This window comes from Podarcis muralis, chromosome Z (genome assembly GCF_964188315.1).
Source record: "Podarcis muralis chromosome Z, rPodMur119.hap1.1, whole genome shotgun sequence".
NCBI classification, from domain to species: Eukaryota; Metazoa; Chordata; class Lepidosauria; order Squamata; family Lacertidae; genus Podarcis; species Podarcis muralis.
Window position 1 is genome coordinate 12,882,744 of NC_135673.1, and position 13,220 is coordinate 12,895,963.

At 48.4% G+C, this 13,220-nt stretch overlaps 1 protein-coding gene across 4 annotated transcripts in view; it reads left to right on the forward strand.

The window, feature by feature from the left end:
* Positions 1–1,788: 1,788 nt before the first annotated feature.
* LOC114588929 (discoidin domain-containing receptor 2-like) overlaps positions 1,789–13,220 on the forward strand; it is a 31,521-nt gene continuing 20,089 nt past the window's right edge. For 2 of the 4 annotated variants that reach the window (XM_028714729.2, XM_028714730.2), the window contains exons 1-5: positions 1,789–2,154; positions 5,445–5,597; positions 10,971–11,073; positions 11,680–11,908; positions 12,902–13,049. In XM_028714729.2, coding sequence (XP_028570562.1) covers positions 5,531–5,597; positions 10,971–11,073; positions 11,680–11,908; positions 12,902–13,049 — 547 coding nt within the window. In that variant the 5' untranslated portion in view covers positions 1,789–2,154; positions 5,445–5,530. Of the gene's footprint in view, positions 2,179–5,444; positions 5,598–10,970; positions 11,074–11,679; positions 11,909–11,948; positions 12,136–12,901; positions 13,050–13,220 lie in introns of those variants that run through there. The other 2 variants (XM_077922750.1, XM_077922751.1) reach the window with 2 other exon arrangements.

The following is a 13,220-nucleotide window of genomic DNA, read 5'->3' on the forward strand; positions in this document are numbered from 1 at the left end:
TATGGTTTCCCCATAAAACCTTGGGAATTGTAGTTTGTTAAGGGTACTGAGCAATGGAGAGAGAGAGAGAGGTGCCAGTACGCACCATGAAGTTGTTACAGTAAGTACCACACTTTTAACATTTGGGTGAAAAAGGTACTGGTGCTGCATACCCTTTAGTACCCCCCCCCAAACCACTGAATTGCTAGGCAACCCCATATTCCCCTCACAGAGCTGTAATTCCCATAGTTTCCTTGTGAAGAAGGTTTGGTTGTTAAAGCACTCTGGAGTTGTAGCTCTAGGATAGGGGTCAGCAACCTTTTTCAGCCGTGGGCCGGTCCACCGTCCCTCAGACCATGCGGTGGGCCAGACTATTTTTTGGGGGTGGGGTGGGGGAATGAACAAATTCCTATGCCTCACAAATAACCCAGAGATGCATTTTAAATAAAAGCACACATTCTACTCATGTAAAAACACCTGGCAGGCCCCACAAATAACTCAGAGATGCATTTTAAATAAAAGGACACATTCTACTCATGTAAAAACACACTGATACCTGGACCGTCCACGGGCCGGATTGAGAAGGCAATTGGGCCGGATCCGGCCCACGGGCCTTAGGTTGCCTACCCCTGCTCTAGGAAGAGAAATAAGGGTCTCGGAACAACTCTCAGCACCCATAACAAACTACACTTCCCAGGATTCTTTGGTGGCAAGAGGGGGAGCCACGATCATGAAAGCAGCACGATATTGCTTTATATGTATAGGGCAATGGGATCAAAATCGGGATGAACGCCCATTGTCCTATAACAATGAGCCAATGCATAAAATGGTTAGTGTTGGACTAGGACCCAGGAGACCAGGATTCAAACCCCCACTTGGACAACCTTGGGCCAGTCACTACCTGACCTCACTCACAGGGTTGTGGTGGGAATTAAATGCGGTTGGAGGGGGGGGGGGGGACCCTGCACACTAGTTTGAGCTCCTTGGAGAAAAAGGTGGGAGATCAGTAATGTAACGTAACGTAATGTAACGCAACAACATTCTTGCAAACAAATCAGAATAGATGCTCAGTAAAGAGGGGGCATCATATGAGAGCCAGTGTGGTGTAGTGGTTAGAGTGTCAGACTAGGACATGGGAGGCCAGGGTTTGAACCACCATTCAGCCATTAAGTTCACTGGATGACAGTCACCGCCTCTCAGCCTAATTTACGGCACAGGGTTGTTGCGGGGATTAATTGAAGAAGGGAACAACCACATATTGCCTTTAATCCTGACATTGCACAGCCCAACGTCCTTTCCTCTGACAGTGGCCGTTTCCCCAAGATACCCTACATGATATACTACTCATTTTGCTTGTGCATGCCTTGGACACCCTCAGGCCAAAACCCTCTTGACGAACCACAACATTTGCAAAGGGCAAAAGTTCGGCATTGTCGAGCTGAGATTTGATCCTGGAGGAGGAGCGGCGGCAGCAGCTCTGGGCCGGTTCCAGCCTTGGTGTGGGACTTCCCAGTTTTTTGTAGGGATATGGAAATAAACTGAGGTTGAGGGGAGTCAAAGGGGGGTGGGGAGAGAGAAGAAAGCCTTGAAGCACACCAACATGTGCACACCACACAGCCTCTGTTTTACTTGGGAGGGGGGGAGAAAACCCTTCCTTAATGTTGTGGGTTTTTCATGTGCATGCAATGCTTGGCCTGACTCCAGGCTGAAGCCTGGCCCCGCCACCAATGGAGGCTGCTCCCAGCCAAGGGGGCTGGAGGAAAAGAGAAAGGGGGTGGGAGGTGGGGAGAGGGGGAGAGAGAGAAGGAAGGAGGGACAGAGGCTAAAGGAGACAGCAGCTTTTTCTTTCCCGCCTCTCTCCCTCTTTTAACACACATATACAGAAATCTCTTTTCCATGGCCTCCGTCAGGGTGTTGCCATAGAAACTGTAGTGACAAAGGCAAGGAAGTCTCCTGGGCCTGTGTGTGGAAGGACTGGAGGGAGAGAGAAGGAGGAGTCTGAGCCACAAGTTTGAGCGGATCTCCAAACTGCTGGAAAAGTTGCTTGCGAAGCGGGGTGGTGTTGGGAGAGATGCTGGGAAGCCCAGCGCAGCGGAATCCATGGCAGTAGGAAGGCTGGGATTGCTATGGCGGTGGAGGCAGCTGCGGCAGCTGCACAAAGGCTAGGCCTGTCAGGTAGGGCCCTTCTCTGCAACTCTGGTCAGCCCCCTTTGAAAATTCTCCTGCATGCTTTCTCTTTTGTTCGGGCTCGAGACAATATTGGCTGCTTGCCCTCTTTTCCTGGAGCCACTGAGGCCCAGCTGTGCCCTCTTGTGCTTCCTGGCTGTGGAGGGAGGGGACTCAGCTGGGTGCCCTGGCCACAGCAGGCAGGAGTGGGCAACGCAGAGGCCAGGAGGGGCGCAAGGATGCTTCGCGTTTCCCCTGGGAGGAGGGAAAGGGGTGTCGGCGTCCTCGCTTTGTGTGTGGGGAAGATGGATCAGGCTCTTTTATTTTCGGAAGGGCAGGAACTGGTGTGCTTCGAGTGTGCAGGAGATGCGCAGCGTTCTCTCGGTCAAACAAGAGCAGGAAATGCATGACGTTCTCTTCTCACGTGAGGAGAGCCGATGTGCAATGTGTTACTTGGTGAAAGTGTACCATGTTTTCTTGCAACAAAAGCAGGCCTTGGCCTTTGAACATAAGACACGCAGAAGCATTGGCGACGTTTGGGGAATCAATACGCAGCATGTGCATGCCATGATGATAGTGATGAGCATGATCCACTTTCTTGCTTTTTGAAACAGTCTGGACGACACATGGGTGGCTATGCTGTCATAAAGCCATCATTTCTGCTTGCCCAATTAATTTCTAATCCACATTTATGCCCCTCCTCCCACATGTCTACATTGGTGGGGAATCTGAGGGCTGGGGCCCTCTTGTGGCCCTCCAGGTCTCTCTATCAGGCCCTAGGAACTATCTCCAGGCCAAGTGTTCTTGACTAGCTGGAATATGTGCTTGAGCTCTGATCATGCTTCTTGCTTGCCTGGATTGAGGTTTTGGAGAGGCGTGTGAGAGTGTGTAGAACCTTGTCTACTGTACAAAGGGATTTTTTATTTTTATTTTTTTGCATTAATTGGCCCTGCTTTTTGCCTCTGGCCCTATCCCCCAGTGGCATGAAGCCCCTGAAAAGTTGTGCAGAAGGGAATGCCATACCCCATTTGGCTTGAAGAAGTTTCTTCACCCCTGGCTTACAAGTTGAAAAGCTACCTCTGCTCCATTTCTTAACTGGCAAACATGGAGCTTCTGCCATGATAAGAGTCCCTTTAGCCTAGCTGAAAATACTTGCCTCCACTTTGACCCCCCTTAATCCCGGAAATGGCCTGTCTGGTGTATTGCATCTGTGCTTGACTTGCCACATGGTGGTGCCACTACTTGGAGCTGCCCAACTCGTGTTGTACATTACATGTATTGCTCCAACCACTTTTGTTTCTGGCCCTGCCCGCCACTGGCTTACAGCCCTGGGTGCTCATCCAGCAGGCATTGTGACCCTCTGGCTGAAAAAGGCAACACTCTCTTGGCAGGTGAAATGTGTGGGCCCAACTCAGCCGATTCCAAACTGGGGAGAAATCTAAAGATGTAGGCAAAGGGGTGGAATGAGGCAGAACAAATAACAAGCATCCTTTCATCTGTGGAGGGCGCACTAGGCTGTGGGCAGGAGCTTGTGTGGATCTAGTCACTCCACCAAGGTTTTGAGAGAGGAGCAGGAGGTGGGCAGATGCTGAGGGGCCCACTTCCTCCTCGAAACAGCTCCCTGCAGAGGACTTGGAGGAGGGGTGTGTTGTGTGCTATCAAGAGTGGTGCGCATGTAGCAATGTTTTGAGTGTGCAAGAGCATGAGCACCAGGAGCCTTGCATGTGCAAGGGCACACAAGAGGCAGTGCACACGTATGCAACAGAATGAGAGATGAGACAAGAATAAGTGAGTGGCTTCTCTCCAGCATGGAATGGGTGCCTTTGCCCCCACCCCTCCCGCCAACTCAAGGTTCAAGCAGCTGTTCTGTCTCCTCTTCTCCTAGCCCGCCTCTTTCTTTCTGTGATGGGCTCCCAATGTTTCTGTTCATCCAATGGCTGTGGTGGATTTTTTTTTAATGTACATTTTGCCAGCTGTTAGCAATTAGCAACTAGATCCACCCCGGGCCCCCGGCGAGGAGATCTTAACACTTTCATGAGCTCTCCGTCTGGACAATTTGGGCTGCTTCTGGTTTCACCTTCCTATCTGTGCTTGGGCATAAGTGAGGAGGTTCGGGACAAATGTGTATTACCCATGGGAGGGATGCAAAGGAATCCCATTACATTGAAAAGGGTGGGAAGGAGTTAGGGCTGCTAAACCCAGCCCCCACCCCCTAGCACAACTTTTGCAATCAGCACGGACTGGGGTAGGAATCTTCTGGAGCCTTGTTGTCTAAGGGGATCAATGGCCTGCCTCAATATGAGGCAGCTTCCTGACTTCCTCCGAAAGAGAGAGTCTGTACATGTTTATGAGGACTTAAGAACAGCCTTGTTCAAAGATTTAAATCTTTCAGAGAAGTGTTTGTGGAAATCATGTTAAATTCTTCAGTGCAGCAGATTTTTATTTGGCGGAATGCACAGTTTTAATAATTATATTGCCTGTCATGTATTTTGTTTTGTTTTATGTATCTTGGCTTCGGCTACATAAGTAAATAAGTAAACCCTACCCTGGAGGGCTGCTACAAGTCAGTGTAGACAATATAGAGCTAAGTGGATGAATGGTCTGACATGGTACAGTATAAGGCAGCTCCCTATGTTCTTATAACCTGGAAATATTTTTAAATAAAAATTCACCTTGGAGGTATTCTATGAATGCGTGCTTCCTGACAACTATTTTATTGATCAACCGGATCTGTTTCTGGGCAGATTAGATTAAGTTGGCTATTTAATGAGCATTCATCCTGCTTTGCTTGTAGGAAGGTTAGCTGATGGCATGTGAAAGCAGTGCCTCCCTAACATTCCAGTACATTTTCCCGTCACCTTCCTTATTGCAAAAAGTCAAGGTTTTTTTTGGGGGGGGGAGTGACCTCCCAATCATACTGAATTTCCCAGTATGTGACTGAATCCTACCCCAAAATAGCAAGTCCGAACATGCCCAATGAAACACTCAAGGGTCAGCACCTATGATAGCCAGCTAGCCCACCCCTATGATGTTTTCTTGCCTTTGCAACCCTTGGATAATTTGCATACAATTTACATGCATGATTATCCCTGTCATATAAGATAGTAAACTTGCATGCCCTGGGTCCATAAATCTCTATTTACTTAAAGAGTTGGCCAGGGGTGAATGCAGATCTTGAACCAAAAAAAAAAAACACAAACACAACCAAAAACAGTTAGACACCGCTTTTATATCACCATAGGTACACATCGCCTGAAAATCTAGCTGCAAGCCAATCACGTCTTTCTTCCTTTTCTCAGAGATCTGAATGGCAGTGACTGGCGGCCAGGGAGGACCGCCCGACTGACCCCGCGGGCTGTGGGCATCGTCTCCCACATCTCCAAGGATGCTCTGCTTGCCACTCCTCCTGCTCGCCAGCCTCTCTTGTTGCTCCAGCTCTGAAGTCAACCCTGGTAGGAAGCTCTTGGTGTGTTGTTAAATTGTTGGGTGAGCCATCCCAGTCTCTGTACCCCAACAGCCAGGGACTTCTGGGTTCCTGCATGAGACTCTCAGGGAAAAACAGTCTGTCAATTTCAGTATCCATTGTAATTTTCAGCTCTCCACATCAGTCTGTGGTTGCTGTTTTTTAAAAGCCCTCAATAAAATTCATTTGCATCTTAACACTATTTCCTCCATTTTTAAAATTGCAATTTGGCCTATAAAACATTTGCAAGGAAGTTTCCCTCAATTTTGTGCTATTTTCAGGATTGAATGCATTTCTATGCACACTTACACCCTGGCGTCTGAATTTTTTGCACACATTATTTGACAAGAACTGCACTGCAAAATTCAGAAGAGTGCGAATTTTGAAGGATGGCTGTGTTTTAGTTGCCATCTTCTTTTGGAAAATACAGATTATGTTGCCATGCCTCTCGGTGCAAACTTAATTTCTTCCCCCATCCTACCCTCAGTGCTAGCTGCTGTGTTTTATAACAAAATGTGAGGCCGTAGCACAGCTTGTATGAGACAGAAATTGGGGTGATACTGCGGCATTTGGGACTTTGATTTAGAGGGGGGAAACGAGTAAGAGGTGATGTGATAGAAGGTTATACAATGGGGCATGGCATGGAGAAAGTGGATAGAGGAAAGTTTTTCTCCCTCTCTCAAAACACTACTACATTGTGGACATTGAGTGAAGCTGAATGCTGGAAGATTCAGGATAGATAAAAGAAATAAATTCATAGAGTGCATAGTTAACTTCATGGAGCTCACTCCCACAGGAGGCTGTGATGGCCCCCAACTTTGATGGCTTTCAAATAGGATTGGACAAATTCATGGAGGATGTACAGGTGAAACTCGAAAAATTAGAATATTGTGGAAAAGTTCCTTTCTTTCACTAATTCACCTTCAAAGGTGAAACTAATATATGAGATAGACTCATGACATGCAAAGTGAGATATATCAAGCCTTTATTTGTTCTACCGGTGAAACTCAAAAAATTAGAATATCGTGGAAAAGTTCCTTTATTTCCGTAATCCAACTTGAAAGGTGAAACTAATAAATGAGATAGACTCGTGACATGCAAAGCGAGATATGTCAAGCCTTGATTTGTTATCATTGCGATGATCACGGTGTACAGCTGATGAAAACCCCAAATTAACCATCTCAGAAAATTAGAATATTCAAGGAAATCAGCAAAACAAGGATTGCAAATCGAGCAAGATTGGACCTCTGAGAAGTAGAAGCAGATCTCACTTTGCATGTCATGAGTCGATCTCATATATTAGTTTCACCTTTGAAGCTGAATTGCTGAAATAAAGGAACTTTTCTACGATATTCTAATTTTTCGAGTTTCACCTGTAGCTATCAGTGAATACTAGTGACTAGAAAGCACAAGAAGGGAGAGCGCTTTTTTGCTCATGTCCTGCTTGCAGGCCTCCCATTGGGGAATCTGGTTGGCCACTGTGAGTGCTGGGTGCTGGATTAGATGGGCCGTTCTCTTCACCTGAACCAGCAGACTCTTCTTGCCTTCTTAGGCAGCAGCTGGGATCAGAAGTGCCGGACTCATGCCAGGTCATGGGGCAATTGGAAGTTCAGGCACTGGAACAGGCAGGCTGCAGCTCCCATCATCCCTGACCATTGGCTATGCTAGCTAGGGCTAATGGGAGCTTGAGTCCAAACCTTTGTAGGATACAAGGCTGGGGAAGACTGGCCTAAGTAAGAGGTGACAAAGTGTAGACAAGCTTGTTTTGGTTTCTGCCAAGGGGATAGAGAGGAAGGGCTATATTTTTGCAATGTTGTAAAGGAGTGGTAGCCAGCATGATGACGTTGGACTCCGAAACAGCCAGCAAGGGCGAGGGCCAAGGCTGTTGGGAGTTGTAGTTCACAGCCACTGAAAGGGACTGTGTTTGGCTATGTTTCTTGTAAAAGGTGACCTGACCTGACTTGACAGTGGACGTAATATAGGTAACAAAAGGAGAAGAGGAGTTAAGATAAAGGCAAGGCTAGTGTGCCTGTTCTATGCCTTTCATTTTGAAATTTGCAACTGCGTATGCAAGTTTTTAAAATTGCATCAATATATTGCATTAATTAATTGTTTTTAATTGTATTTATATTCAGAATACAGTGGTACCTCAGGTTACAGACGCTTCAGGTTACAGAACTTTGCTTCAGGATGAGAACAGAAATCGTGCAGCAGCAGCGGGAGGCCCCATTAACTAAAGTGGTACCTCAGGTTAAGAACAGTTTCAGGTTAAGTACGGACCTCCAGGACGAATTAAGTTCTTAACCCGAGGTACCACTGTAGTTCTTAATTGCATTTATATATACCGTATTTTTCGCTCTATAGGGCGCACCTGATCATAGGGCGCACCCAATTTTCAGAGGGGGAAAATCAAGGGGGGGGGAAATGACCCCCCCCCAGCTCTGGGAGCAGCGGACAGGCTGCACGCAGCCTGTGCACTTCTCCCAGACCTCCTCCCTGCTTTTGTGGGAGGTGGGGGAATTCCCCCATCTCCCGCAAAAGCCCACAGGAGGGAGAAGGGACTGACTCGGCCACTCAGTCCCTTCTCCCTCCTTGGGGAAAAGTCCCCAAGAGCGGCATGCTCTTTAAAGGCTGCACGGCTCCTGCGGGCTTTTTTAGGAGGTGGGGGAATCCCCCCACCTCGTAGAAAAGCCCGCAGAAGCCCGCAGCCTTTAAAGAGCGTGTGGCTTTTGCAGGAGGCGGGGGAATTCCCCCATCTCCCACAAAAGCCCACAGGAGCCGTGCACCCTTTAAAGAGCGTGCGGCTCCTGCGGGCTTTTCCACCGAGCTTGTGGGGCTGGGGGGGGGGGGAAGCACTGCTTTCCCCCACCGCCAGCCTCCAAACCAGGTCCAGGAGCAGCGCGAAGGCATCGCGTGCCTTCCCGCTGCCCCCCGAGAATGTGGGGCTGGCGGTGGGGGGAAGCGCTGCTTTCCCCCACCGCTAGCCTCAAAGACCAGACTCTCCTGGCTTCAGCAAAAGCAACACGAAGCCTCTGGAGCGCAGGCTTCGCGTTGCTATTGCTGAAGCCAGGGAGCCTGCATTCGCTCCATAGGACGCACACACTTTTCTCCTTAATTTTTGGAGAGGGAAAAGTGTGTCCTATAGAGCGAAAAAAAGGGTATACAGTATATTACTTTTAATGTTTGCACATATATTTTTCCATATGGGATTATTTCAAATTGTTTTTAGTGGTGTTTTTATGGTGACATTGCCTCGGGATATTTTATGGGAAGCGGTTCATAAATGGAATAAAATCAATTAAATAAAGTAAATGCAGGAGAATGAACAAGGAGGGCAGGGTTTGGCAGGAAAGATGAGAGGGTTGGTTGACAACAAGGGTGGGGAAACATTTTTGGCTCCATGGGCCAGATGCTTATCAGGATCTAGCTTCACAGGCCAGATTTGACTGTGGGGTAAAGCTCTGAACCCCGTTTTCTTGCAACCTTCTTAAAATGTGGTGCCAGAAATGGACAGTCTTGGCAATGCAGGACAGGAGAGTGAGAGGAAGTTCTGGGGTGGCAATGTAGGGCTGGGTGGGAGTTACCAGCCTATTAGTGGCGCTGGAAGCCATAAGGATATATTGATGTTACCCGGGGACTATCTATAAGTGAAGAAAGCAGGCCAAGTATTGAGTTTTCACTGGCCCCTCAGCTCTGTCAGGATCTGGCATGGTTTGGCAGCCCCAGATGGAAGAAGACAAAGGAGGAGCAGATGGAGGGCTGAAAGGCTGGCCCCCAGGGATTGAGGTGAGAGGGAGGACCTTGCCTTGTGCCTCTAGATGTCAAAGAGGGAGAAGCAGAACTGGTGGCTCTCTTCTCCGCCTGTCTGAGAGCCAGTGTGGTGTAGTGGTTAAGAGTGGTGGACTCATAATCTGGTGATCCGGGTTCGCATCTCCGCTCCTCCACATGCAGCTGCTGGGTGACCTTGGGCCAGTCACACTTCTTTGAAGTCTCTCAGCCCACTCGCTTCAAAGAGCGTTTGTTGTGGGAGAGGAAGGGAAAGGAGATTGTTAGCTGCTTTGAGACTCCTTCCGGTAGTGATAAAGTGGGATATCAAATCCAAACTCTTCTTCATTGGAGAGGAGGATCTGTTCCTTGCTCTCAAGCAAAAGCTGCTATGGTCGTGATTTGGGATGGGAGCCTGACAAATGCGGCCTTCATAGGATTGGCACCCTTTCCATCTTGTTTGGTGGAGGGAGTTCTGGTGACTGGCTTTCAAATGCTTGGTTTGAAGGAATTATAAGAGTTATAATTATAAGAGTTAGAAGGGAACTCAGAGGCCATGTAGCCTGACCCCTGATCAAGGCAGGAATCGTGCTGCCACAAGGGGAGCGGGGAACCTCAAGTTTGGGCCCCAAAAGTGGCCCTTTTTGGGGCTCTTCCCAAGCTCCTGCCCCCATTCCTCGAAGGCCCTGCTCTGCTCTCTGCTCAAAGAGCTTTTGCCTGCTTTTGAACTGCAGTTATGCCTCTTGCTTGCATGGATAGCAGACTGTGAGATATGTGCAGGGTTGGCTGCATGTAGAAACCTCTGGCTTTTACTGTAAAGAGTTAGGAGCCACACCTGTTGCTCCAGCCACTGGCACATAGCCCTCAGAAGGTGTCACATGAGGGAATGTGACCCTTGGGCTAAAAAAGGTTCCCCACCCCTGAACTGCAGCCCCTCTGACAAGGCAATTTAGCAGGGCAATTTGTGTGCTCTCGTGACTTCACAGTACCCAAGGAGGCATTTATTGGCGACTCTGCAACTTCAGAAGGTGTTATGTGGAGAATGGGCCCAGGGCAGTGGCAAGCGGTCAATTAAAGCAGTGCTACTCCCAGTGTTGTTAACCTGAGCCCATCCCCCCCACCCACCCACCCACAATGAATCAATCCTGAGCAGTGATAAAATGAAAGTGGATCCTGTAGAGTGATAACCGGGCATATCTCTGCTTTCTTAAACGTTCTCTGCCTTTATGCTAATATGACCATTTTGCCTCCTGTCCCCTCCCTCCCTGAGAGCCAGTGTGGTGTAGTGGTTAAGAGAAGTGGACTCATAATCTGGTGAACTGGATTTGCTTCCCCGCTCCTCCGTATGCAGCTGCTGGGTGACCCTGGGCTAGTCACACTTCTCTGAAGCCTCTCAGCCTCACTCATTTCACAGAGTGTTTGTTGTGGGGGAGGAAGGGAAAGGAGAATGTTAGCCGCTTTGAGACTCCTTAGGGTAGTGATAAAGCAGGATATCAAATCCAAACTCTTTTTCCTCCTCCTCCTCCTCCTCCTCCTCCTCCTCTTCTTCTTCTTCTTCTTCTTCTTCTTCTTCTTCTTCTTCTTCTTCTTCCTTCAGCGATATGCCGATACCCTCTGGGGATGCATGAAGGGACCATCCGAGATGAGGACATCACTGCTTCCAGCCAGTGGTATGACTCCACGGGGCCTCAGTATGCACGGTGAGCAGGATGACCTGTGGGGCTTAGCTTCAGGGCAAGCGATAAAACAAAGCAGAACTAAAAGAAAAAATCCAGTACAGACTGGGAAATACCTCTTGTTGTTGAAAGAGGGAGCTATTTGGCAGCTGCCAGAGAGACAACAGAGATTATACCTGCCATAATATTTAACAGGAGGGAATTCCAAAAGGTTGGTGTTATACCAAAGGTTCCTATATTGTGCATAACAACCTCCTGGAAAGGCATTTCTCTCCTGCAGAGCACAGTGATGAATCACATATATAATGGATGGACCAATCTTTCAGATATTCTGGTCCCAAGCTGTATGGGGCTTTATACAACAGAACCAACATCTTGAACATAACTTGGTAGCTAATTGGCAGCCAGTGCATTTTTTTCCCCAGCAGCACTAGAGCATGGTGGTGATATCCTGCCCCAATGAGCACTCAAGCCACGGCATGTTGCACTGGCTGCAGCTTCCAGACCAATCTCAAAAGCAGCCCCACATAGAACACATGAATTCTGTGCTCAGGCTGGCCTTGCATATTCTTCCCACGTTCATACCTGATCTTTGAGCTGTGACGTTATTTTCCTCTCTCTATCTCTCAGGTTGCTGAGAGAAGAGGGTGATGGGGCATGGTGTCCGGCGGGTCTCCTGCAACCTGAAGATGTGCAGTTTCTCCAGATAGACCTACATAAACTCTTCTTCATCACACTGGTGGGGACGCAAGGTCGGCACGCCCGGGCAACTGGGAAAGAGTTTGCCCGTGCCTATCGGATTGACTATAGCCGCAACGGGGAGCGATGGCTCTCTTGGAAAGATCGTCAGAACAAGCAGGTGGGTGAGATGCGGTCAGGACATCTCTGAAGAAGAGTGACGAGCCCTTGAAAATCTTCAAAAGTTACTAAACCTCATTAAAAATAATTATTAGGTCACCTATCCAGGTGACCTCCAAACTCTCTCTCCAAAATTCTTTAACTTCAGCCCTTGAACTCCTTGTCGCACTCGGTTCAGACCATTCTCTGGATCTGTTTCTGGTTGAAAATTTGTCAGCGGATGCCAAGGTATTTACTTTGAAGCATAGGAAACTGCTTTATATTGAGAGCACTGGCCTATTTTGCTCAGTGTTGTCCACAATGACTGGCAGTGGCTCTCCAGGCATAACCCTTGTTTTGTGTGTGTGTGTGTGTGTGTGTGTGTGTGTGTGTGTGTGTGTGTGTGCAATGTCTCGTATTTTTCCCTCCATGTAACATTTTTACAGATCAGTTTCATTTATTGAGACATTAGGAAGAAAAGGGGGAAAGAGGTGGAGGGGGGGAAGATGGGTGGGGGGGTCGGGTGGCAATGTTTCTATTTTACTTACTAAATGTAGGGTTTGGGTCAGCATTACTTGTGCAGGTTCTTTGCTGTTCACTTGTGTTCCTTTGGTGGTGAGAGAGGTTGGGGTTGGCCTAGGGTGTGGTTGTTTGTTTGTGGTTGGCTGTGGTGGTCTTTGTTTTCATGTCTGAGTGGGGTGGGTAATAACCCTTGTTTTGATGCAACCATCATCTAACCTCCCTGCATGCAAATCAGGTGGAATGCTCGTTAAATAGCCAACGTCATCTAATCCCCTTGCAAACTAATCGGGGAATGCTTGATAAACAGGCTGTGTGGTAGCAAAGTAGGGCTGGTGAGGGGTGTGGCATGGTTGGAGTCCTTAGAGCCAGTTAGAGGGGCCCAGAGGGCCACATTTGACCCCTTGGCCTGCGATTCTTCATCAGTTCTATAGTGTTTGCTGCTTATCAGATGCTGATTGCACAATAGCCTTATCACGACCTCTTTCCAATCCAGGTGATTCAAGGCAACACTGACACATATGACGTTGTCCTGAAAGACCTTCGCCCGCCTGTCATTGCCCGTTACATCCGAGTGATCCCAGTGACTGAGCAGCCCATGACTGTCTGCATGCGGGTGGAACTCTATGGTTGTGTTTGGTCTGGTAAGGACTTGAACTTCAGCAAGTCCCCGATAAGGCTGCAGGAAATTCTGGTAGTGGGACGCTGGTGTTTGTAACTCTCTGTATCAGCCGTCCTCCTCCCAGTGTCCTCCAGATATTTTGGACTATAACCCCTATCAGCCCTGGCCAGAATAGCCCCAACAGTCAGGGATG